Source organism: Strongylocentrotus purpuratus, unplaced genomic scaffold, assembly GCF_000002235.5.
Source record: "Strongylocentrotus purpuratus isolate Spur 01 unplaced genomic scaffold, Spur_5.0 spur5_scaffold_6, whole genome shotgun sequence".
Lineage (NCBI taxonomy): Eukaryota > Metazoa > Echinodermata > Echinoidea > Camarodonta > Strongylocentrotidae > Strongylocentrotus > Strongylocentrotus purpuratus.
The window spans coordinates 7,023,111-7,050,994 of record NW_022145612.1 but is presented as its reverse complement, the minus strand read 5'-3'; the positions used below and the strand labels follow the sequence as shown (position 1 = coordinate 7,050,994).

Here is a 27,884-nt window from a genome sequence, read left to right as displayed (position 1 = left end):
CCCCCCCCCTTCCGAACTTTTTTCTCATTACGTCCTGCCCTGGAATGTGAAGCCCCCTGGAATGTTTGCCCCCCAATCCCAAACTGCTTCCGGCGCGCCTGCATTTGAGTGCTCTTTTAAAGGGATTTTGATTATATTTCAAATATCATTAGGTAAAGAATTCCACAATCTGGACCTCTGTGTCTGATTGATTTTCTGGGCTAAGCGAATAAATGATTTGATATACTAAGTTGTCCGCTATACGCAGGGGCGTCGCTAGACCTTTTTCAGTGGGGGGGGGGGGGGGGAGGGGGGGGGTTGTAGAGGCCAACGATTACCGACAAAACTAGCCACCAATTACCGACAAAATTAAATGTCCAATATCTACAAATTTAACCTATAAACTCGGTGCTGAAGGCTAAATTGTTTTTTCCTATGGACTATCTATACTGGTCATTTTCCTTGCCGACATAAATATACGAATTATTTCGTCAACTTAGTCAGCATCATAGCTATATATTTTAATGCAGGCGCGGAGCTAGGATCTTATTTAGGGAGGGGCGGTAGTGAACAAGCGAATCACTTAAAAAGGGGGTGGGTGTTTCCCCCTTTAGCGCGAAGCACGGAAGCTTTGACGTTTCCTTAAATTATTAGAGAAAAAAGGCGATTCGTTGTACCGTTTTCGACTTTAATAAGCCCTATTTGTCTGAATTCATTCTCCCCCTCTCGCGCGAAGCGCGGAAGCTTTGAAGTTTCCTTAAATTATTAGAGAATTCGTTGTACCGTTCTCGACTCGTCTAAATAAAGTTTTGGCGTTTCATCACAATATAGAGAAAAGAAGACGATTCGTCGTACCGTTTTTGACTCTTATTAAGCCCTATTTACCTGAATTCAGTTTCTCCCTCTCGCGCGGAAGCTTTGACGTTTCCTTAAAATATTAGAGAAAGAAGACGCTTCGTTGTACCGTATTCGACTCGTCTAAATGAAGTTTTCCAACTTCCGCGCAAAGCGCGGAATTTTTGGCTTTTCATCACAATAAATAAAGAGAAAGGAAGACGATTCGTCGTACCGTTGTTCTTAAACCTTGTTTGAATTTCGTTTCCCCGAAAATTTTAAACCTCTGATTTCTTTAGCTGATATTATAAGTAAGTGAAACTCCGAGAAAATACAAGTATTGTAGTTGTCAGTGGCGGATCCAGGGGGGGGGGGGCGGGGCCCCCGCCCCCCCCCCCCCCTTGAGAAAAAAATCATGCAAAATCACGCGATTTTTCCCTTTTCGGGGGGTTGGGTCCCCCCTGGCGCTCAAGGGGGGGGGGGGGTTGCAAATTTTAAAATTTTCGAGGACCCCCCCCCAAAAAAAAAAAAATGTGCTCACTACCCCCCCCCCCCCCCTCCCACTGAGCGACTTTTCGGCTGGCTCAGTCGTTGCGATTTTTTTTTGGACTCCAAAAAAAAAAAAGTGTCCGCTTACCCCCCCCCCCCCCCCCCCCCCCCCCCCCCCCCCCCGGGAGCAAAAAAAAAAAGTTGGGCCCCTCCCTAAGAAATCCTGGATCCGCGCCTGGTAGTTGTAGTCACTCTCGAAGTTGTCACAGCTGATAAAAAGTAGGGAAAAGGCTTGTCGGCCGACCGACAATATATTATATCTCATTTTATCCTTTTCTTTTTTCCTTTTCTTTGTTTTTTTCTTTTCCTTTCTTTCCTCTCCCCCTCTTTTTTTCTCTTTCTTTTTTTCCCCTTTCCTCTCTTTTTCTCCCTCCCACTTCTCTCTTTTTTTCCGACGGCAGCGCAATTTTACCGACAATATCCTGACAGGTGGAGGGGTGTCGCACCCCACATCCCCCTTTGGCGACTGCCCCTGGCTATACGTGATTTGATGAATATTTCTGTCCCGCATACAAAATTAATTATAAACATTTCCGTCACTATTCCTTATCAAGTTAATGCTTTTTTCTATGTTTCTATTCATTACCTACAATTTTATCAATGTAAAGTATTTTATGTAATTTGGTTTTATTCACAATTTCATTTTGTAATTACAGTGTAATTTAATCTTTGTATATAACATGTATATCAGTGTTTGTACAGCGAAACATGTTTGAATAAACCTTTATTGAATTGAATGATCATGGACCCCATGAAGACAGAATGAGCCGGGTGGTCGATTCACCTCTGCGCTTAGGGGTAATAGAGTAGCTCTCTGCACTGGTAGCCAGCCAAAAAATGGGAACGTACGCGCCCCTCTCCAAGTCCAATCACAGAATCGTACAAGCACGCCGCCGCCGCGCACTAGTAACTCGAGTGACACTTCAATTCAGCCAGAACATTGAGTATCTCTTTGGCCCGAGTGAGCGCAATCTGAACTTCACCTGCTTTTCTACTGAGTTCTACTTGTCAAAGCCTGTTCAGCATCTATATAATGTCGTTCTCAAAGGTTCTCTTGGTAGCTACCATTGGTGCTGTCTTGATTGCTTTTATCTTCAGAGATAAATTTGATCCAGGTAAGACAAAATGAAAGGGAAAAGGTGCTTGCGGCCTGCGGTTTAGCGGCCGGACAAGTTAAGTACGCCACAAGCTCCGGCGTACGTGATTGCGGGTAGCTGGTACGTTAGAGAACCGTTGTTATGTCGACAGACATTACACCAAGATAGGCAAGAATTATGTGGTAAGGCAGTAAAGTGGATCGTTTTTAACGTAGAAACTTAGAAAGCCTCTTTACTAAAGTAAAAAAATACGAAATAGTTAACCTAAACAATTGTAAATCAGATATTGTATATAACCTGGCCAAGTGTACTGTGTACTAGTGTAGCCTATGTTGGTCTCTCTCTGCCACTTTGTTTTTGGACAAAGATCCAACTGATTATTTTGTGTGAAAAGTTTCAGTACACTAGGTACACCTTTTCATACACTTTCAGATAGATGCATGTGAAGTTATGCAGCTGTAATTTGTAAGACGCACCTCTTGACCCCTGGGAAAGGTGCGTCATGGACATGGATGCCTCTATATAACTCCAGGGAGCCCAAACGCCAAAGGCGTCGGAGCTCCAGAGCCCGCATAGAAAAATGATTGAAACAGCAGGTTGGGTCACATTTTTTCAAAATGTAAAGAGGTACAATTACAATTTGAGTTACAAATGTTTTTCGACGACTCTGGGCATCCATCCACCAATTTGAAGAAGCCTTCAATGGGAAATGGGTAATTCTTCCTCCTAACCCGATTCATCCATGTTCATTTCATGAATTTTCAAAATAACTCCTTTGCTGGAAAATGGTATTATCCTTTTAGATCATTGGAGAAGTATAAGAAAAATCATGAAAAATTAATAAACACTGTATAGTTTCAGGAAGTTTCGGAAGTACCGGTAACCAAAGATATAGTCGTAAGAGCTGTGCATTGTCAATGGAAGTAGTGGCCTTGTTTGCAGCTTAGAGCAGAGAGTGGTTGTGAACCACAACATGTCAGATTGGACCCCAGTCACATGGAGTACCGCAAGGGAGCGTGCTCGGTCCACTTCTATTTGTCATCTACATAAAAGACCTTCCTGATGAGATTGAGGCAGCAGTCAAAATCTTTGCAGATGACACCAAACTGTATGGCAAAGCTACGTCTGAGGAAGACTACATCACCATGCAGAGAGATGTATAGAAACTTGAGGGATGGTCAGAGAAATGGCAGCTCCACTTCAATGCAAAGGAATGCAAGACCCTGCACCTAGGGGCAGGCAATCCACGAAGGGAATATGAGCTAGACAGTGTAAAGATCCCAGAAACCAAAGAAGAAAAGGACCTTGGAGTGGTCATTGACGAGAAGCTCAGATTTCATCAACAATCTGCAATTGCTGCTAGAAAAGCGAATGGAGTACTAGCTCGCATACGTAGATCTTTCACTTGCAAGGACAGATCAACAATTTTACTCCTCTACAAAGGTCTAGTTTGTCCCATATTGGAATATGGCAATGTAATCTGGCACCCTCGCTATGTGAAGGACGAAAAAAATCATAGAGAAAGTACAAAAAAGAGCAACAAAAATGGTACCAGAGATAAAACACCAAAGCTACCATGAGAGACTTGTGAGTTTGAAGCTTCCCTTACTCAGCCACCACCGCCTCTGAGGTGATATGATTCAGGTGTTGAAGTTGATGCAGAACATTGACAGGTTGGACTCTACCCAATTCTTCACACCTGCAATCAATTCAACAACGAGAAGGCATGCATTCAAACTGACCAAACCCAGGTGCAACACCAAACTCAGGCAAGACTCATTTAGCCACAGGGTCCTCAACGACTGGAACTCCCTCCCTGAGTTGGTGGTATCTGCGACCTCCGTAAACAGCTTTAAAGCCAGACTTGACAAACACTGCAAGAAGGAGCAGTATAATTCACCATTCTCCCAGTAGACACTCCAATTATGACATTCCTGAATATATGACCCAGCAAGCAAGATACAGATGTAAAATGACTATGGTGCAAGACCCGGAAGCTGGGACATCCCCCCCTTGAAGTTAGACCTGAAAGCTTGGCAGCTAGAGACGGCTTTCTTTCAGAAGCTTTGGTATTCAAGGTATTCAAGGTTTTATAAAATATGTTTTATTTCTATCTGTTCATGCAGCAAGCATCAAAGGAAAACGAGTGATAGTGACCGGAGCAAGCACTGGAATAGGGGAACAGATGGCATACTGGTATTGCAAGCAGGGAGCTAGGGTTGTGGTCACTGCCCGCAGAGAAGCTGTACTGCAACAGGTAAGAGTTACATGTGTGGACTGTATTGGTCATTCGCAAGAGAACCTGGTCAATTTAGTTGATTCTCTTCTCTTCATCTGAACAAAAGATACTTCATAGCTAGATGCTAAAACCATGTACACTGTATATTTTATATATATACTATAATACAGAATCAAGATTCTTTTATAATTGCATATAAAAATATAATTCAGTTATAAATAAACATCTTTGATGCTAACAGACCAGTTTCAATAAATCCTCAAAATTTAAAATACAGGATGTCCATGTATGTCAACAGTGGAAACAATAGATGGAGGATTCAGAATGACATTAAAGTAGATTGTTCAAAATTTTCCAACATACAGCATATTTGATGTTGAGATTTACATACATTGAATGAATTCATGTAATGCACATATATGTAATATTGGTTTTGTTTATACAGTAGTCATGAAAATCAATCATGTTGGGTCGAAACGTTGCCAATTAAGATGTGTTTTTCCACCACATGTTCACAATCATTCAAATAACAAATTTAGAGGTGTGATGGCTCGCAGATAAATTCATGGTTTCAGAACTGGAATATTAAAACCAAGCTGATGTGCTCTTAACATTTTATGAGGTAATTCTCAATTTCTGAGTCCCTTAAGGAAAACTTAAAGCCATATGTTAACTGATGGCTTATCTCTGATAAACATATACTTGCGCTCCTAGCAGTCAGGTCATATAAATCATTATTATCATGATGGTCATCATTACATAGGTTGTGGAAAAATGCAAAGATCTTGGAGCGAAAGAGGCCTTCTACATGCCCCTGGACATGGGCCGCCTGAACGACACAGAGGCGCTCGTCAAAGAAGCGGAGAAGCGCTTCGGTGGACTGGACTTCTTGATTCTGAACCACATCTACTCAAACTACAATCACCTTTGGGGTGTCGATCAGATTGACAGGCTACAAAAGATAATAGACGTCAACTTCCGAGCATACGTGGCTTTGGCTACATATGCTACGCCCATGCTGGCTGAGAGCAAGGGAAGCATAGGTGTGGTCTCATCAGTGGCTGGTGAATTTGAATTTGAATTTGAATTTATTAACAACAAAACAACAACATAACACAATGTTACAAATGTATTCAAGTGGGTTACAAAATAACAAAAATATCCATGTACATGAGTTACAAAGAAAAGGAAAATATCCATAGTAGAACTATGTGTACAAATTAAATTAATCATATACCATGTCATATCAAAACCTGTGAATAAGCTATAACTTAATAATACGTAGAGATTTGTGGCTGGAATTGAAATTCACAGAGTTCCAATAGCGTATAAGTGATCCAAATAAAGGATATTTTTAAACTTAAAAACTTAAAATGTTGTTAAAGGGAGATCCAAAAGTTAGCACGAGTGCTAGTCAGGATTGGTTCTCCAAGTTTCTAAAACTGTATGCAAATTCATATTGATATTTTTTTGACTTAATATCATATTATTTGATCCTCATGATTCATCTCTGCTTAGGAGTGAGATGTTGGGAAGTTAACCCATTGAGTACCGAGTTCTCTTATTTCCAAAGCTTTATACAGGAACCACTTGGTTCCAATAGGCAACGGGTTAAATAAGATTGAGGACTATTCATGCAACGGCATATTGAATGACACCGTCCACATCGCAGAGTGCCACATAATTGACTTTTGTCAAATGTATACCGGTAGTACATATTTTGTCTGTAGGGCAATATAGGCCCATGCTATAAATACTCCTAAACCAAGCGTAAGCGCCATGAATGGTAGTTTTAGGTATGTGAAGAGTACAAATAGTGGACTTAAAGTCCATCTTAAAGTATTTATTTAACAGGTAACTTATCAGATCTCAGGATTGGCAGATTCAAGCTTGTTTGGGAGCAGGGGGGGGGGGGGGGGGAGGGGGAGAGGGCACAAATTTACTGATTAAATAAAAAAAATCTCTGTAAAGCAATAGCAAAAAAGAAGGGATGTCGTCTTCAGACATATTTGGGATGCGTTTTTGCTAATAACTTTGCTGATAAGCCACATAAAAAAGAAAGATAGAAAAAAGAAGAAATGGTAATTGCCTCACATAAAAAAGGGGGACACAATTTTGGAATTGCACTTAAGGTACATGTATGTCACTAAGTTTCAAAAGGCTAATGGCTGTTTTTCATTTCTTTGTACCTCTCCTTACAGGACTAATACCAGCGCCTTTATACCCTTCATATAGTGCCAGTAAATTTGCCCTCCATGGATTCTTTGGGTCTTTACGCCACGACTTTCACTTCCAACAAATGGACATTTCTATTACAGAGCATATCATTGGTAAGTATTGGGCCTAATCAAATCTGCAGATTTCAAAGGAGAAGTATTTCAGCTTTAAAATACATAAAAAGGAAAAAAATGAATGTATCGCATACCATCACTGGTTTTGCAAATTAAGATATGTATGTGGGCTTTAGTACAGGAGACACCTTGGTTTGCAAAGCTAGCATCAAATTGTTACCTTGTTGTTGAAGGTAATGTGAGGCAAAAGCCTGTTTTTCAAACCAGCAAGTGTGTGTATGTGGGTTTTTTTCAGGAGTTTTGATTTGGTGCTTTTCATTATCTATCTTGATGAATTAAAAATGACACATTTAAGCTTCTGGCAGGATATATACATTTGAAAAGCTATGTTATTATATTAGAAAGTTTTAATATAAGTTAACTAACCAGTGAAAGAAATATTCAGCAATTTCAGATTTTAATCTTATCTTTCGGGCATTATTTCACCAATGATAAACGGTTAGGGCTTGGGTTGCAGTTTGTTTGAGTTTGTTTAGGGGTTAAACTCAAGGTAGGTGTTGGATCCAAGTAAGTAAAGGCCCTGAAGCAATTGTTGCCGGGGCATAATTATGGCAAACAGTTAGGACCCCTCAGCAGAACAGCTACAACTGTTATATGCATAACTGAGCAGGGCGGTCCTTATGAATTTTAATTTTTTTTTATCATGTATGTTATTATTTGTTATTGTTGTATTTAGTGAATAAAATCACTCAATCTTTCATCAAACCTGATACATTAAAATCTGTTATTGTTTTGCAATCACAGGCCCCATCAATACAACCAATGCAGTGAAGTTCTCCAAGGGTATCTTTAAGCCTGAAATGTTCTCTACCACTGCTGAAGACACAGCATACCGGATCCTAGAAGGGACTGCCATGAGAGAAAGGATTGTTTTTTTCCAAGATGGGTTCAGCCGTTTGTGATGGTTCGGGATCTCCTTCCTGGTTGGGTAATAGACGCAACAATGAGAAGTGCTATCACGGACCAGGCCATTGAAAACATAAAAAATAACCCCAGGACTTGATGACAGGTCTTACACCTATCCGCTCATATCCAGAAAAGGTGGACAAACTCCATTGGTTTTTTACGTTAATGCATGTAAACAAAAACAAATTTCCATTGATATGGACAATAAAAACATTGAATTGAAATGAACTCGAACATGGTTTAACTTAGTTAGTTCATTGATTTATGGAGTGCCAAGTGTCAAGCAATGTTGTATGTACAAGTTAATACCATAAGGCTGCAAGAAAAATCATTTCCTGTAAAAATTACTGTAATTCTGCAATAAAATGGTGGTCTTTACAATTTACTGAAAATCCGTAACACAATGAATAATAAAAATGATCACAGCCATGAAGTACAAATGAGAAATTGATTTTATGCTGACATGGTAGTGGTTTGTTCTATTAGTTACAGAAATATTGTGATTTTTTTTTATAGGATGATAAGGTTAACTCTTGACACTTCATAAATCAGTGTATTAAACCAGCCCATAACCCTGTCTTATAAAGCCAGTACAGTGGAACCTCATTATAAAAGCTCTGATATAACGAGATCTGATATAACAAGGTGATTTTGCTGGTCCCAGCTCTTTATAATCCTTTTTTTTTTTACCCCGATATGTGTGTTGGGTAGCTTCATGATGCACATTTCTCGATAAGCCAGACCTGGCGCGACGTACCACAAATTTTGCTGAGCCGCGTAAAATTTTAGGGATTTTGAAATTCAAATGTTGGGAGGTCTGCAAGGTAATTTCCATGGTCCTAAGGACCTTTTTATATCGAGGTTCCACTGTATGTTCACCCCCCCCCCTCGAGTTTACGGGCTTGAGCCGAAATAAAAAATGTGTGATATACCAAAATCAAATCATATCCAATACTATAACAGTTTAAGCAAAGCATCTCAATTCTTCCTCTTGTCAAATTTTGAATTACCAACGATTCATGTAGGAAACCACAATCTATTAATCGATCTAAATTTTTGAAGGGTCTGTCAAGACCTGAGAATATGATAACCATTATGTAAGGTACATGTAAAATGTGTGGGAAGTGTTCTCTAAGAAGCTAAGTGTACTGAATCTACTGACGTTTTAATTTTTCCCTCGTATATTAAAAAACTAACAATGTATTTGAAATATTTTACATAGTTAAAATAGACCAGGTGACCCGGAAGCCCAGCTTGTAAATTGGGTCACCTTTAAAGAATGATAACAAAAAAACTATAACATCAATCAAGAAGGAACTTGTACAATACTCACACACATGCTGGATAGCCTTTAAAGGTACTATGTCTAATTTTCAGGCCAAAAAATGAAAAGGTTAAATTCCAACGGCATTTGAAAGACAATACTATTTAAGAACTTCCCTCAAACCGAAAGGGTATGAAATGGCTTTTAGTGGGAAAATAACGACCATTAGTTTTTAAGCAATAGTCTGATTTTCAGACCCTTTTGCCGAATGGTCATACATTTTGTGCTGCACAAAGACTTAATCAGTTTAATTTTTGCTATTACAAGTAGTGGGCTCAGTATTGATGTAGACAAATGCTCATGTACCTGTTACAGTTCATTTTATGTATGTTATTACCAAAGGAAAAAAATGTCAGTCCGTCACTCAATAGTGTCTGACAGTGAAGTCTAGAAGGTAAACAGGTTTCCTTGAATATTTTGAATACTGGGACACTGCTAATGTTTGAATTTCACAGATAGGACATACATGACATGTTCATAATTCCTGCAAAGTTCTAAAGAATTTGATGTTGGCTGCAAAAGGGACATAGTATCTTTAAGATGAAACAAATGTATGTTCCTTTTAATGTCATATGAATAGTGAATTATGTGGACTTATTTGAGACAGTATTCATTGTTTATAAATATGTTTTTTGTGTACCGGTACTCAATGGATGGCAAGTGGGGATGAAAAAAGAAGATGAGTGCACCAATATCCTATGTGTGCTCACTTATCTGAGTGTTTTAAGATACATAACCATGAAGTGCATTAAAAAAAGAAAAAATTTGAAAACTTTTTAAGTTTTAGAAGAGTTTTCGTGGTTGAGTGGATATGTCATCGGACTCTTGATCACAAAGTCGCGGTTCGAGCCCCGCCGCAGCACTAATATCCTTTGGCAAGACATTGATCTACATTTGCCACACTCAACCCAGGTGATGTAAATGGCCTACCTGGCAGGAATTTCCTTGAAATGCTTTAGCGCCTTATCATGGCAGCTCAGCTACAGCCAGGGTAATAATATGATACCTTGTATTAAGCGCAGTAGAGTATATTCATATAGTAGCTGTGCTATGTAAATTGACCTATTATTTTCACGTAAGAAAAAAATATGGACCAAATTAACTTCCATAGTTTTTCATATATGATATTGGCGAGGTATATTTAACACACATGAAATATTAGATGCAAGCTTGTTCAAATTACCCTTTGATGAAGTATCTGTCTAGATACACACGACCTGTTTGGACACAGAATATGTCGGTATAATAAAGAAATGAAAATGAATGGCCTTTAGAATTGTGCAGCTGATTTAAAAATGTTTTTAAAATGTTTTAAAAATCTATTCTACAGACTTGTTACTCTGTCTTTATCATGTATTAATTTGTGATTGATGTGATTTATCCCCTGTATGGTATTATTCTTGATTGTGAAGTCAAATTCAGTCCTGGACCCCATTGCACAAAACTTACCATTGATGGTAACTACCATGGAAACCTTGATTTTGATTGGCTGTTGAACCCTATTATTATGGTAGTTGCCAGATTTGGTTTGGACGGGGTGTGCCGCTCAAGCCAAACCCATTATTAGGGGTCATTTGGGGGTATTTTTCCTGAAAAAAACCCCCCCATTTTTCAAAATTTTCCGATGTTTTTCAGGTGTCCAAAATTTTTGGAAATTTTGAAAAAACAGACCCATTTTTAATGGTATTTTTGTTAAAATGGTACCCATGTTTAGGGATTTTTTGTTAAAAAGTTACCCATAGAGTGGCACACCCCCATCTTAATATGTGAGTACCCCCCCCCCCCCCCCCCCCAACAATGCTATAAATCTTTGTTGAAAAGAATCAATGGTACTCACAGCTACGGCACAAGTCCTGATGTTCCACTGGAAGTGATGTGTAGGTAATTTTCTTAACAAGCTTATGAAACTATTTTGGAGAGCAATTTTTGTGGCAATAATATTTCTATACAATTCTATACAATATTGACAAATAAAAAGTAATAATTTGATAATTGATGTTCTTTATTTTGGTCATTTGTAATGTGATGTTTCCTTCTGTACATTACATCGATCCTGAATTCCTCTCATATGTACAAAGCATAACAAAAACGCAATAAGCACATTCCAATGGCATTTGAAAGATAATACTAATTTAGAACTCCCCTTGAAAAAATGGGGCTTGAAAATGTCTTTAAGTGGGAAAATAACGACTATTAGTTGTCAAATCGTCTAAGGAGCTATAGAGCCAATAAGTAATAGTCTTGATTTTCAGACCATTGTACCGCATGGTCGTTTTATACTGCACAAAGATTCAATCAGTTTAATTTTGGCCATTACAAGAAGTGGGTTATTGATGTAGACAAATCTTTTACAGCTCATTGTATGTATGTTATTGCCAGAGAAGAAGAAAAAGCCAGTCAGTCACTCAATACTGACAATAGTGTCTGACAGTGAAGTCTAGCAAGTAAACGGGTTTCCTTGCATAATTTGAATATTAGCACACTGCTAACGTTTAAATTTCACAGATAGGACAAACATGACATATTCATAATTCCTGCAAATTTCTACAGAATTTGAGGTTGGCTGCAAAAGGGACATAGTATCTTTAAAGGGTTAATTATTTACTCATATACTAATTCTGCTAATGGGCAATGAATATTCAGGATAATCTCTTTTCTTGCAACCCCTGCAATTTTTTCTGCTGTACACTGATATCGAGGATTGTTTATCTCCAAAATGCATATGAAAACATGCTGCTTTAGGATGTTTTGATATGCCATTTGACATGTTGTCATTTTCATTTCAACAAGCATTTCTAATGGGTTTGATCCATTGGGTTTTCATCACACTGAATTTAAGGGAATACAGAAAAAAAAAAAAAATTATGACAAGACATGTCTAACCCATGTAGCCCTTGCTTTTTATTGTACCTTCAGTAACAAGATGAGCATTTCAAAAAGGAAGAACACAAAGATATCTTATCTTTTGAAATCTATGTGTACCAACACTACCAAATGGGGGAAAAGAATAAGGAAAGAAAGGGATTCAACTCTGAAAGTGTATAAACAAGAAAACATTACACAACACCAAAAGGTAAATGTATGTAAATGTACTATATGTAAACATGAAATATACTATTAAAGAACTAAAAATATCCATACAGAAAACAGAAGGTCATCAAGGAAATTAAACATATCTAATCTTGTAACAAGCAGAAAATACAGACTTTAAACAACAATGATTATGATGATAATGATGATGATGGTGACGATGATAATGCTGGTGGTGGTGCTGCTGCTGCAGATGATGGTGGTGGTGGTATTTCTAATGATGATAATGATGTTAATGCATGATTATGATGATGGTTACAATGAAACCTATATTCATAATCAAAGGAACTAGATGGAACTTCGACTGCGCGCAGTCGAAAATGATGCCTCCGTCATAGAGCAATTTTACAAACCAAAACAGAAGAAATTTTTCAAATTCAAGTTCAATTGTAATCCATTAAGAGGTTCTCAGAATATCGTGATTACAAGCAATTTCTCATATACATATATGACCCTTTGATCTTTGACCTGATGACCCTAAAATCTACTCAGTTCATTAGCTCTGCAAGATGTCCTGAGTTAAATAGTAATCCATCTGTCAGTTCTAATGAGAATGCGTTCACAAGTTATTTTTGGATACATATTGAGCCCATGACCTTTGACCTCATGACCCATGAATCTACTCAGTTCATTGGCTCTGCAAGATACATACATGATCGAAATTTGGCAGGAATCCATCAATCTGTTCTAATGAGAATGCGATCACAAGCTATTTTTGCATACATAATGAGCCCTGTGACCTTTGACCTTTGACCTCGTGACCCCAAAATCTATTCAGTTCATCGGCTCTGCAAGATACATACATGACCAAAGTTTGGCAGGAATCCATCGATCGGTTCTTGAGATAATGCGATCACGAGCTCTTTTTGCATACCTAATGAGCCCTGTGACCTGTGACCTTTGACCTTGTGACCCCAAAATCTAATCAGTTCATTGGCTCTGCAAGATACATACAAGACCAAAGTTTGGCAGGAATCCATCAATCGGTTCTTCAGATAACGCGATCACGAGCTGTTTTTGCATACATAATGAGCCCTGTGACCTTTGACCTTTGACCTTGTGACCCCAAAATCTAATCAGTGCATCGGCTCTGCAAGTAACATACATGACCAAAGTTTGGCAGGAATCCATCAATCGGTTCTTCAGATAACGCGATCACGAGAACGGGACGTACGGACGGACGGACGGACGGACAACCCGAAAACATAATGCCTCCGGCTACTTCGTAACGGAGGCATAAAAATATGAGCATGACTATCATCCTAATTACATAAGCATTTGAGTTGTAAAACAGGATTTGGCCTCAAAGCTCAAATAATATTTTCTATCTGAATATAATATTGATGACTGCAATAACTATTCAAAGATGCACAAACCAATGAAACATATATGTTCATTACACACATTTATAAAGAACTTGAACATACTAAGTTTCAGTGACAGAGAAACAAATCAAGACAACACAAACTTTGCAGTTGCTAAAGGACGGTATGTTACATTGAGCATAGCATTAAACATCATCTTTGTAAATCACTTTCTCAAAAGCACCCTAAATGAGGATTAAAGTCTAGAGTCATTTTGATACCCTGTACAGGGAATCCCATCTAATATTTCTGATTTTTAGACCCTTAACAGGGATGTTATATCTTGCATTGCATTTAACACCATGATCGAGGATTGCTTTGGTTTTTATTGTGTATTTCCTATCAAACCCTGCATGTGCACCCAACCAGGGCTATCAAATTTTCCACCCATTCCGTATACAGTATCTTATGCAACTTAATATGATACCTTGATGGGATAAGTGCGTAACGCAACTGATGATGACAAAAATACCCTTTTCATGGATTCAAAAGACCAAAATTCCCTGATTTGAACTTCATGATTTTTCCCTGATCGAGTTTCATTAATTCAAGCATCATTATTTCAATGATTTACAGTTTGAAACATTTCAAAAACATCTTTGAAACATTATGAATATCCCAGATTTTTCCCTGATTTGATTGCTGCTTCTTAGTCTCTGACTTTCCATGATTTCACAAACAGTTGGGAATCCCGTGACATGTACTTGATTCAGTGTGAAAAAGACAAAAACATCTTCTTATGACTACCATGTCCACTGTCCATGTCCATGTCCAAGTTATCTACATGAAAGCACATAAATATTCTCATCCCTTAGTCCATGCATACCATAGCTATACATCTACATACTTCAGACGGTATGGATGTGTATTAGTTTAATCCTAGTTTTGTGGAACTAGTTCAGTTTGTTGAAAGGCTCTCTGAGGCTCTCTTTATCCAAATCAAAGGGTTTATATACATAAGTACCTCTTTGGGTTGATGTGATATTGCCACAATGTACCTGATTCAACCACCTTCTGTAGCAGCTGTACAGCAAGTAGCGGGATGGGAGTGTATTAAATCATCCCTTTGCAGTAGACATACTTGATGTTGTGATCCATGGATCTCACAGTTGGAGTGAAACCCTTTCTACTTGTTGACTTCAATAACCATCTTGAAGAAGGGATGGGGAGTCTACTTGGAGAATGAATTTCACTCTACACCCTTTTGGCAGGCATATTTGGAATTAAGGTGCCTTGTAATCTCTCCACTGAAATAGAACCAGTTCTTGCCATGGACCTCTTTGTCCACCTTATCAGGGTGGTAGTGACTGATGGCTTTCAGGAGGAGTTTCTTTGTGGAGAGTTTCTCATTAAGCTTGGCTCCCGGAGCCTTCGGCGGCCACGTCTTGTAGATGTCCTTAACAAAATCCAGATCACCCTTCTTGGTGGCCATTTCTGAGAGTTTGTCAACGTCTTCCTTCATCTCTTCGAGGGCAGCTTCCTTGTCCTTGTCTTCCTCTTCGTCCTTGTTCAGACGTTTCTGGAAGTCCTCGACAAACTTTGTGGATTCCATGAACCAACCTACAGAAACCAACAACAAAATATCAATTCGTTGAGAGCCCACAGATGCTAGGTCATATTGTCTGTTTGGAGCTAGGACAATTATTAGCACATACACTTTGAATAGTTTTAATGCCTGGCTTCTGGCTATGAAAAGATGACATTCCTTCCAGTACAGGAGACCAGATATATATGCTCTGGCAAGCTACTGCTCCAGGCTTTATTTCATCAAAGATATATGTTGTGGATTAAGAAAGATTGCTGTTAGATTTTAGACCAGGTACAGGATAAGGAGTAGGCCTAGGGGCCCGGCCCCCCCACTCAGTGTTATTTAGGGTACGCATATGCGTGTTCCAACCGACCCCCCCTTTTCAGCAAAAGTCCGGTGTGTAAGTCAATACGGCTCGACCTTTTTCTTTTGTATACGAGCCTTTTTCAGCACCCCCCCTTTTCAGCAAAAGTCCGGTGTGTAAAGTCAATACGGGTCGACCTTTTTGTTTTGTTACGAAAAGGACATTTTGGCAACACGCATGGGGTCCGTCCGTTCTCGGAGTTGGGGGGGGGGCGGGCCTAGGGGTATGGTGTTAGTCCTTGATTGATATAAGGAGCTCTGCAAAGCAAGTGTTGCTGAAGCAGGCGTCATATAACTACAGTTAATGCTCTCTCGGCTCCCAACATAAGACATATCAAAGTGCAATCACAACCTATTTGGTATTGAGTTTCATTTTATGAAGACCATATATTAAGATGAAAATTAAGAAAAAGAATGAAAGAACATTTGGGTTTCTACCCAACTTTCTTTCTATCTTACAAAAGAGTATAATTATACAATTATGCAAAATATCATGGAGTTTCAGCCTTTGGAAAACAATGCTGAAGAAAGAAATGCTCAACATAAGACAGCAAAACTTTGTTTGATGTATTGTGACTAAAGCCTCGGTCACAAATGGCATTACGAACTGCTACGAACGTCAGACAATGGAAATTCGGGAAGACAATGGAAAAACAGGGAGATTCATACAAAATTATCGTTCGTACGAACCTTTGTTACCGTAGCAATAATTGAATTCAAATGCAACTAACATGTTTGAATAGAGAAACAATAAAGAGTGTACTCACCAACACCATGAAATGTCCTTGGGGTCATGCTTAGTGCCAGCTGAATAGCTTTCTTGTAGTAGTCTTTCCCTCGGGATGGCAAAGTAAGGACCTTAAAGGAAATTTCAATAAATTCATTACATAATATTGGGCATTATTAGATGATTACTGCGACTACCCAAAAAATTGATCCGTTTCTCTCCATAGAATGATGCATGCTAGTTTAAAGTGATGTTTACAGCTCAAATGTTTATGAATATAATTATGGTCATGACAAGGCTTAAAATCTTTTTATTTCATGAATACTGACCTCTATAACCTTTGACCATCTAACCCTAAAACCTTCTCACTTGATCTCACTATCATGATAGATTTAGAGCTAATTTTGGAGTTTATGGCTAAAAAGATCTAAAGATATTAATGGTAATGCTAAAAACCTGAAACTCCATGGAAACTCAGCTCTATGACCTTTCATATTTCACCTACTTACTCCAAAATCTAATAACTTTGTTTTCCTATGTTGATACCTTCTTGCACTAATTTTGAACTAAATACCTCAAATGGTTCTCAAATTATCGCAATAATGAAAAAGCTGGACAGGTGAATAATCCACATAATGGCCCAAATTCACAAAGGAGGTTTAGATTTTACCCATGGTTTAAAATAAGCGCAAAATAAGCATGACACAAGTCAGAGGTCCAATATTAGACGCACGCAAGGCAAGGTACGCTTATTTTGCGCTAATTTTTAAACCATGGGTTATGTAAATGAGGGTTTAAACCATGGGTTAAATTTAAACCTCCTCTGTGAATTCATGCCTCCAGTACCATCTTTAGTGGGTGGAGGCATAAAAAAATCACATCCTAACAATGAGATACTCACAGATGCATATACATTAAATAAGGAATATCTGAAGAGACATATTAAAACAGCTGTCAAAGAGGCTACTATGAACTCACTTTGCCATAGACACGTCCAAGTCGACTGTAAGCTATAGCCTCCTGCTCCAGGTCCTTATCCCTGCATAACATTGCTGCTTGTGTGTAGAAATCTATCACGGTCCATATTATGTTAGTGTTCACTGTTTCCTCATTCTTCAAGTGTTCTTCGAGCAAGTCATCACCTGAAGGAAGAACATGAAAGAAAACAGGTGAATAATATGACATTGCCATTTTCATTCTGCACAGAACATGATAGTGAATGTTTCATTGCAATATTGTAATGGTGCCTGGTCCTAGATAAGTTATTGTTTACATGCAGGACTGGCAACAAGGATATCTAAAATGAAACTGTACCTTAACGATGTAGCTGATTTAGTCTTACGTTAATTTTGATCTTGGGAAAATAAAAAGTTGTCATGTACATGTAACTGCAAACTGAAGCATCTGTATCTTTTCACGTTTCAATAAGTTATACAAAATCTTGAACTGATAAAAACATGTCAGATGGTACAATAACCTATCAAGGCCTGCAAAACATATAGGAGTTCAGGAATTCAAGGGACCCTCTCCACAACCAGCATAACACTTTACATTCAAATTTCTTTTCTATTTTGGATTGAAAATGAATACCCCCAAAATGAGGGCTCCTTTTTTTGGGGGGGGGGGGGGGCAAGGGGAGGGGAGAAACATTTGTAATTTTACTTGTGGAGAACTCTCTCCCAGGTGCTCCAGGATAAAGTTAAATTACCTGTTGCTCGTGCCATGCTGGACTCAGCAACACATGTGTGGATGTAGACATCTTCCTGTAAGACTGCTATTTCAGACTTGATAGAGCAATCTCCTTCACAAAGCCTCTCTGCTTCTTGGACTGGGAAGTAGCATTCTCTCATGAACCTGAAAATCAAGGAAAATCACGCATAAGATACCTAAAAGCAGAGATGCCAACCTCTTGACAAAAAAAACAACTGAGTATCCTAAAAAAAAAATTAAAAAAATAAGATTTTCACAAAAACTCGACACTACTAGCTACTGGCCCGTCGGCCACTCTCACTCTTATTATCATACTAAATACAATTTAATCGTACTGGTTGGCATCTCTGTAAAAGTATAGCATGTTTTCCTATTCCATAATATTTTAAAGAAATAATAATCTGTTCTGGTATAATGATTGATTTTCACACAACAAAACTTTTTCACATAGCTCTCTGCTTCTCTGCTTCCTGGATTGGGAAGCAGCATTGTCTCCAGTACCTGAAAATCATTGGAAATTGGAAACAAGATGGTGTTCAGAAGTAATAGCAGCACCCGGTAGTTGTTGTTTTTGTTGTTTGTTTTTCTCTTGTCTCTATTAGTTTTTTTTTTACTAGTACTGTACTAGTCACAGTGAAAGGGATGATTAGTGCAATATGAAGTATTCAGATAGTATCAAAGTAATCGAAGACTTACCGGTAGCACTCCTTGTATTCTCCATCTTGCCAGGCTGTTAGACCTTAAGAAAAGGGGTTTAACAGACAGTATCAAGATAATCAAAGCCTTACCTGTAGCACTCCTTGTATTCTCCATCTTGCCAGGCTGTTAGACCTTCATGAAACAGGAGAGTTGAATACTGGATGTATCCATTAGCCTTCAGACTACAGTCTGGTACATAGCCCAGCAACTCACTGAAACCAGCTACCCTCTCTGAAAAAAACACATTATCAGGGATCAAATTATATGAAGAATTAAGAATGAAAATCGATTTCTTGATTCCTTATTGGGAACAGGGCACAAGAAATAAGAGGGGGGGGGGGGGTATTTTGTGAGTTACAGTTAAATCTGCATAACTTGAAGTCTCACAAGTCAAATTTTCCCCAAGTTGAATCCATGAATAAAAATCAGACTACACAAAATATGTGTTTATTTACACTTAACTACCGGTGAGTCAAATTTTGCATAAGTCTAACTATTTTGTAAACTTCAGATTCAACATATGTAGAGTAACTTTTGTGCAAGTATTCAAAACAATCTTCAAACTGCTACATGTAATTTCAAGATCATTTTCTCTATTAATCACAAAGACTACCCCCCCCCCCTCCTTCCACACACACACACACACACACACACACACAAAATCATTTGTCTGACAACATTTACCTGCTGTGTCCAGCATAGCTAACCATTCACATGCCTCCTCTAAACAATTCTCCCAAGATTCGACCAGCTTGTCACCCCATGATGCACTCTTGTAGGACCTCAGAACATATGCCGTGCAGAAAAACTTCAACGCTTCTTTAAAGTGCTTCAGGATACTCTGCTGTCTCTGCACATAAGAGTAACAAAAATGTACCTCAAGAAAATGGTCAAACAAAAAAGTCTGATATTTATTTAAGTTTATTTTTAGCAGGTAATTGAATCATTTTAAAAAAGAAAAAAAAGATTCTAGATTGTTCTGTTGGAGCTCACCGATGTGGGTATAACTATAAAGGTACAATTTAGGAATTCAATTATGTTTCATATAACCCGTGCATCTATTCAGTGCATCTATTCTACGGCAAGCCTACCTTCTCTGATTCTTCCGTCTCACTCTCAAGAGCAATGGTTGCCAGCTTCCAAGATGCCATTCCGATGTTCTTTGATGCGGAAGCTTCGTCATCTCTATTGCTGCTACACGAAAGTGCATTCTTGTAGCAAGTGATGGCATTTTCAAGTCTGATGATACGTACAGTGGCGCTGAAATCCTCAGTAGCTGATTTGTAGAAAATGTTACCGCGCTCTCTTTGCTTTGCAGACCCCGAGAGTTCAGTTGAATTGGGGGGAGTCACATGTGGTTGTGTATTTTCTGCAGATAAAGGAAGAATCAGTGATAAACATTCCTATACACTGTTGTTCTAAAATCTTCTAATTTCTGGCCGTCATAAAATAGAAAATGAAAAAAAACTGTATTACATCAACAATTTAAACCAATGAATTCAATCTTTTTTTCTGTTATCAAATTTATTTTCTTCATTAATTTAATATAAATTGGGAACTTAAAAAATGAAGAAAAGATATAAATATTGTATGCTTATTATAACTGTAACCCTTAGATTGCTGGGTAAAACTGTTTTTCAGTTTGATTTTGTATACATTCTAGCTGTAGTGTACAGAAAGTATTTCCTTAGGTCACTTTAAGTCTCTGGAATGTTTGGAGAAGAATGTGCTTTTACCCTGTATAATGTGATCATAACCAGGATGAAAGTATTTATAAAATAATAATAAGTCTCTGATAAAAACATGCTGTACTAGTAATCTATAGTAGATATTAATCTGTCTACAACAACACACTGGTGTTTTCGTTGATACTGTTGAATGCACAAGGACTCCTAGGTTGTTAAGGTCTATTGTTAACAGGTGGTCAGCTCTGGTGAAGCTACAAACCACTGTCTCTTGTTAGCTCATTAATGTCACAAGATGAATGAGATCTGGAGCATTTTGATAGAGTGGAGCTTAGCAGGTCTGCAAATTTTTTTTTATTAATATAATTTTAAATCTATTAAATATATTTAGATGTTTTTAGAAATATGTGTTGTATGCAGCCCTGCACATCAACAGGAATCAACTTATATTTGGATTTCACCCATGATATATCTTTCTTACCTCTCACTGTATGCTCTGCTTTGACATGATCCCACCCGCTAGTTGGATTTGAACTGGTACTTGTCTCCGGCTTGGTGTCCTTAACTTTTCCTCTTCCTCCATTAGAACAAGTACATGTAGGGTGTCTTGGTTGAGGTTGAGGTTCTGGTCCTGGTCCTGTAGAACTGTGTTGGTTTTCTGTCGACCAGTCACTCCAGTCTACAATATACCAGCAGTGTAATACAAATTTAATTTAATGGCGAGATTTCACTTAAAAATTGTATCATATTGAGAAAGAGGATGTCATTTAAGATATTTTTCTCCAAGGATTTTCAAAAACAAATGTGTTTGAAATTGAAATATTGATGTGTACATTAAAATACCACCTGTCTATAAAGACCATTTTTCTTGTCTCCCTTGAGTGGTCTTTATTTACAGATTAGACTGTATTTAGTCGATCTTGAATCTTTATAATCATCAGACCATCCAAGTATCCTACATTCTCACTCACCCCTTCCATATGCCCACAAGCCTCCACACTTCACAGAACTTTCATTTCAAGGGATTAAGACCAAACATTACTTGGGGAACAACAGAATGTGCACACAGATAGGCCTAAGCCCCCTCAAAAACCTCTATGCATTACCAGTATAAGCTCCAATGAACAATAGCTAAGCTTTTATCAGGGGACATGAGACAAAATGCTCGATACACTGACCTAGATTAGTGGAGACAACAACTGCAAGACACTAATTTGAGAACAAAATAAACTGTTGTCTCTGCTTCCACTCAATCAATGAAGCACATCTAAGATTGAAATTTTAGTCTCCTATTATCACCTACTGTCACCTATATTTTCTATTTTGTTTTGCTCCATTTGTTCATTCATTCGATTTGTGTTTATTTTGGGGTTTCCAGTCCACTCAAGTCATGCAGGTTAATCCTACACATTTTAGGTACCTTTAAGCAGTTCATGCACACGCCCAACACTTCCTCCTCGACGGTTTCCACCTCTTCCACCACTACGACATTCTCGTCCTCGTAGACCGATTCTAGAATCTTTTCTTCGGTGAAGATCGTCACTATCATCCGATTCAGAACTTTCCTGATTCAAAATACGAACAGACTCTGCCATGAATCCCTTCGGAGCCTGATACAAATTATATATCACCTCATCTCCAGCACGTATTGGGTCATCCCGTCGTCGAATATCTTTTGAAACCGCGGCAGAGATATGAAAAAATACATTCCTACGTGTAACATCCTCCGTTATGAACCCATAGCCGCCTGTGTCAATGTACCGCTTTACTACGCCAGTGACATCAGATTCTATGATTTTTTTAGAATCACGATTACTCTTCTTTCTGCCTTGTGACATTGTGATGTAGGTCTGCTTCGTGATAAATCTAATCAATCACTGTTTTCCTCAACCTATAGATGAAAGAACAACTATACAACTTGAAGGCCAGTCGTATCTCATGGAAATGAGAAATGCACTGTAAAAGATAGACAAAGGTAGATCTCTTCCTTGTCGTTGCAGAATACGATATAGATCTGAATGTTTTTTCCAAAAAGAAATATACAAACATGACTTATAGAGCATTTGCTTCACCTATTGCACAGTATACATTGTCCGTATCACTATTGCCCAATGCTCTGATAAGGACAACTGGTTATAGAGTAATGCTCAGCTGATAAGGACAGCGGGTTTTCCCCAAGTCCTGCACTAGTTTGCAGATACAGACCCTTGTAAGTCGTAACTGTCAAAAATACCGTAGTGGGTTTGTTAAGTTGACTTCTTCTTCTTTACTAAATGTAGCTGGGTCCAGAAAGTAAGAAAGCTCCACATATCTTTGCTTGAGGTTCAGGAGTTTATTGGTGTAGCTAAAACATCATGCTTATGCTGTGCATGCTAGTGGTCAAGTGCAACTTCCCACTCTCAGATGTACAGTACATAAGGCAGTGTATGAGGGTTGAATGTGTGCATGGCTAATTACACATTAAGTACATCACACACTATGTGCCAAGAGCACTGTGTTGAAGAGTGCTTTCTGCATGGTTGCTTCATAATGAATGTGCATGGCTGTTTAACAATGAGCACATAAGTTATGTTCAAATTAGGAGTGCTGTATAACTTCAGCTCATAACATTACAGTAACTATTGGGTCTGAACTATTTGAGTTGTAGACTACTTCCAACAAGAGCGCCAACTAACTAGCTGTTCTTGATGATGTATGTGTTCGTACCGTAATCAGGTTTGTAGACATACCAGTATTTAAAGTGTACCAATCATCAAAAAGGATTTTGCTCCGCATGTTTGGAATATATAGTCATCATATGAGCTCTAAATAGCCTGGGGAAGGAGGGGGGGGGGGCCCCCCTCCCCCCTCCCCCCCCCCCCCATGATCTCGACTGCAAAACAGCCGATTGCCGTGAAAATTTGCAAGCATGTCAAGTGAAGTCAAGTGTATAAAATACTATGGTAATTTCATTTTTTTTTGAAAAATTCCCTCATTTACATAATTATGGTAAATTATGCAATTCAGGCCCAAAAATTCACATTTTTACCCATAAATAATATATTCTTTATATTTAAACTACATGTATACTTTAAACCATTTGGAATAATAATACATTTTTTTTTAGAAGAGCCAGGTTATTTCTTATGTTATCTATTGTTTTGATAATTTCTTATGTATTTCTTTGTTTTTTAACTTATGTATTTTATTTTTTGTTGTTTTATTTCATTTTTAACTATAATTCAACTATTTTGACCCCCCAAACAAACACCTAAACTATAAAAAAGACCGAATATATGCATAATTTTTGTACAAAAATCACAAAAATGAGCGATTTTCAGGATGACATGCAAAGACTAAAGGTCACATGACTTTGTAATGGTAGGTCCGATTTTTAACAAAAAAAGGCTATGTAGGGTTATGAGATATTCCAAGTTTATCAAATTCTCTCTACACTCCGTAACTGTTAACCCTTAGATTGCTAAACAAAGTTTTTTATAGGTTGATTTTACACATTCTAGCTGTAGTGTACAGAAAGTATTTCCTTAGGTGATTGCTCACTTTGAGTCTCTGGAATGTTTGGAGAAGAATATAATGAATATATGTGCTTTTACCCTGTATATTGAGTGATTTCAAGTACGGTGTTCGGTGTTGGTGTTGGTGTTGAGAGCTTGGAAAGGCTGCTGAACCGAGCTCCAACACCGACGGTCAGTTTAGAAGGACGATATCGATCACGCGTGCGCGCGTGTGTGCGCGTTATCGATAGCTCAACACCAGCCTCAACAGCGAGTGACGTCTAATCTACAGGCGAAAAGTCTTGCGATAAAAGCATAATCAATTCAGAAGTTCCAATAAATAACACCATGTCAAATACAAAATGTAAAGTCATATTAAAAAATCAATAGATAAAATATAATTTTTCTTGAAATACATAAGAAGCTCCCAGGATTTACAGCTGTTTTGACTGTACAATTGAATTTTACCTTGGCATGATCGTGAGATTCGTGCCAGATGTCCGCATAGTTACCTGCGGTATACTGCAACACCAACACCAACACCGAACTTGAAATCATGAATTTCCCAATCCCTAGGGGCTGGTGTTGGTGAATGGGAAAATAACACGTAAATCGTCAACACCAACCGCGATACTCGATTCAGCAGACGACATTCAACACCAGCCCTCAACACAGACTAGCGGAAATACGTCATATTTCCTGAGGTCAATCCCAACACCAGCCTGATTTCAAGTACGGTGTTGTGACTGGTGTTGGTGTTCTCACAACACCAACACCAGCTTTCAACACCGTACTTGAAATCACTCAATGTGATCATAACCCGGATGAAAGTTTTACAAAATAATAATAAGTCTCTGATAAAAACATACTGTACTAGTAATCTATAGTAGATATTAAACTGTCTACCGGTACAACAACACACTGGTGTTTTCATTGATACTGCTGTCCTGTTTATTGGAAGAGGACAGATCTGAAGGACAAATCATTAAGTGTTTCAGAAAAATCAGACAAAGAATCTGTAGGATATGACACCAGTCTAGTTTCTTGTTTGAAAGACCATGTGTCTTTTTTGTTTCCCCTGAAAATGGTTTCTCACTAAAACATATACATGTATGTACTTAACGTACCTGTACATGTGTACACACAGGTATATAAATACCACTCGACTATGAAGACCACTTTTCTTGTCTCGCTTGAGTGGTCTTTATTCACAGATTGGACTGTACTCATTTGATCTTGAATCTTAATCATCATACCATCCAAGTATCCAACACTCTCCCTAACCCCTTCCATGCCCACAAGCCTCCACACTTTACAGAACTTTTATTTTGAGGGATTAAGACCAAACATTAATTGGGGAACAACAGAATTTGGAAACAGATAGGCTTAAGCCCCCTCAAAATCCTCTTTCCATTAAGCTCCAATGAACAATAGCCAGGCATTTATCATGTGACACAATGCTCTATACACTGACTAAGATTAGTGGACATAACTGCAAGACACTAATTTGAGAACAAAAGAAACTTGTTACCTGCTATCAGTAGAGCACTGTGTGTACTGCAGACTTTAGCCACATTTACAGAAGAATACATGGAATATTTCTCCCTGGTCTTCTCGATTACAAATCATTAACATTTTTTCTTCTTTTTACAGTCATGAAAATTCTGATAAATTTCTACATGTACCCGTTGTAGTAATCTCAAGTAGTCATTAACCTCGACAGCAAAGTGCTGTTGCTTCTATTGACAGTAAAACAGTTGAATGAAAAAGTATAAAATAGGGGAAAACAAGTTCAGAGAAATCTGACACAAAAAGTGTAGGGGACATTCTTTCAGTTTCAAGATCAGCCAGGCTTTGGGGATGAGGGTAAATTTGTCCTGTTTCCACAACAATTTCTCAATGAGACCCAAACTACTATTAGCTTCTAAAGTCTCATGATGGAGGCATATTTTTTTCATATCTCATCATATGAATGAATATATATCCGATCCATCATTCACAAAATAAATTCCTATTTATGTTTGTAACTTCCCCCAGCTCAGCACATGCTTACAAAAGAATTGCATTCTTTCATTCAATACCTCCACATTACCTTTCTTTTCCTGGTGATGCTACAGCACGTCTGACATAGCAACTCCTATGTTTGTATTGTATGGTCTATAAAGGTGGTCAGCTCTGGTGGAGCTACAGACCGCCGTCTCTTGTTAGCTCACTAATGATTGACAGATGATGTCACAAGATGAATGAGATCTGGAGCTTAGCAGGTCTGAGAAAATTATTTTTAACAATATTTTTAAATCTATAAAATATATTTAGATGTTTTTAGAAATATGAGTTGTATGCAGCCCTGCACATCAACAGGAATCAACTTATATTTGGATTTCACCCCACCTTTAACAGCAAGAGGGTAACCCATATATCAATTACCTTTCACTTTATGCTCTGCTTTGACATGATCCCACCCGCTAGTTGGATTTGAACTGGTACTTGTCCCCGGCTTGGTGTCCTTACCCTTTCCCCTTCCTCCATTAGAAGAAGCAGGGTGTCTTGGTTGAGGTTGAGGTTCTGGTTCTGTAGAATTGTTGTGTTGGTTTAATGTCGGCCAGTCACCCCAGTCTATAATATACCAGCAGTGTTATACAAATTAAATTAAATTAAATTAAAGGAGCCCCCAAAATTTAATGGCGAGATTTCACTTAAATTTTATATTGTGAAAGAGGATGTCATATACATGTACGATACATTTCTCCAAAGATTTTAAAAACAAATTACAATTTTAAAAACAAAAGCCGAATATTGATGAAAGAATACAACATTTTGGTTTTCTGTGTAAATCTTTGCAGAGGTGTGTATTAAATGACATCCTCTTTCACATTATAATACAATTTTAAGCGAAATCTTGCCATTAAATTTTTGGGGCTCCCAAACAAAAATTTCAGTATAACTTTGAAAAACATAAGGTATCAATAGTAGGTTAAGTAATTTAATGTCAGTTTAGCATTACTTTTCTCATTAATTAGACAAACATTTGAAGCAATCATTTGAAGTAATCAATCAAGAAAGAGAGAGATAGAAGGAGGATAGGGTCTATACTATATTATACATGGAGGTATGAAAATAATGTTTATAAAAAGACACGTACATGTCCATATCAATCATGTGAAATAAAGAAACCACAGTTTTACAAGTGTTTTTAAATATGAATTTAAAATGTAGACTCTAAACATTTGTTTGTTAAATGCAGTGTTTTTATAATTATACCTTCCAAATCTCCTGATCCTTGTCCATTTTGTCTTTGGCCTCGACCACGTCGGGGACCACCTCCTGAAACTCGGTGGTTGCTTGTGGGTCCTGGCCCTGTGCTTCCTCGAGACCAGTCATAATAATCATACACAAAATCATCATGAAACTGATCAGGGTTGAAATCTCCCAGCACAGGTTCCACATTCAAAACACGAACTGATTCAGCCCTGTAGCCCTTCGGTGCTAGATACAACTCATATTTCACTTCATCACCCACGCGAATCGGGCGCGCGTCCTGGCACGTCCACGCCTCCCGGCAGCGCCTGTGGCACACGTCGAGTACTAACCCGGAGATGTGGAAAAAAACTTCCCTGCCAGAGTCTTTCTCTCTGATGAATCCATAGCTACGATCGTGCTGTAAACTCTTTACAACACCTTTGACACCAGAACAAATATGTTGCATGGATTTGCCGCTCTTTCTGGGGCTTTTTCTGCTCCGTGGCATTGTGACTTTCGGCCAGCTTTCAATTCTGGACGAAATTAGTTATCGGCGGCTTCTTATTTTAGACAGCTTGTATCTCTAATATCGACGGCCGGTACGGTTGATCCGCTGATGGACTCGTGTTGATCGGCCGACGCTCCTTAGTTCTTGTTATCCTTTTGACCGGCCATGCCAACCAATAAGACGCCGTCAAAACATGT

The 27,884-nt window shown here is 38.3% G+C and overlaps 2 protein-coding genes across 3 annotated transcripts; one reads left to right on the top strand and one right to left on the bottom strand.

Annotated features, from left to right (window-relative positions):
- Positions 1-2,236: 2,236 nt before the first annotated feature.
- On the top strand, positions 2,237-8,169 carry LOC764876 (hydroxysteroid 11-beta-dehydrogenase 1-like protein). Its single transcript, XM_030973379.1, has 5 exons — positions 2,237-2,477; positions 4,586-4,716; positions 5,462-5,762; positions 6,900-7,028; positions 7,794-8,169. The coding sequence occupies exons 1-5, from the start codon at positions 2,396-2,398 to the stop codon at positions 7,949-7,951; spliced, it is 801 nt and encodes a 266-aa protein (XP_030829239.1). The 5' UTR covers positions 2,237-2,395; the 3' UTR covers positions 7,952-8,169.
- A 5,444-nt stretch (positions 8,170-13,613) lies between these two features.
- Positions 13,614-27,884, bottom strand: LOC100890018. 2 transcript variants are annotated; one of them, XM_011664981.2, is made up of 10 exons: positions 27,201-27,884; positions 26,367-26,555; positions 20,927-21,124; positions 19,852-20,129; positions 19,445-19,610; positions 18,850-18,991; positions 18,060-18,205; positions 17,330-17,493; positions 16,392-16,482; positions 13,614-15,293 (listed from the first exon to the last, which is right to left on the bottom strand). In XM_011664981.2, the coding sequence occupies exons 1-10, from the start codon at positions 27,685-27,687 to the stop codon at positions 14,923-14,925; spliced, it is 2,232 nt and encodes a 743-aa protein (XP_011663283.2). In that variant the 5' UTR covers positions 27,688-27,884; the 3' UTR covers positions 13,614-14,922. The 2 variants fall into 2 exon arrangements, with proteins under 2 accessions (XP_011663283.2, XP_011663284.2); XM_011664982.2 differs by lacking the exons at positions 26,367-26,555; positions 27,201-27,884 and adding an exon at positions 21,866-22,891.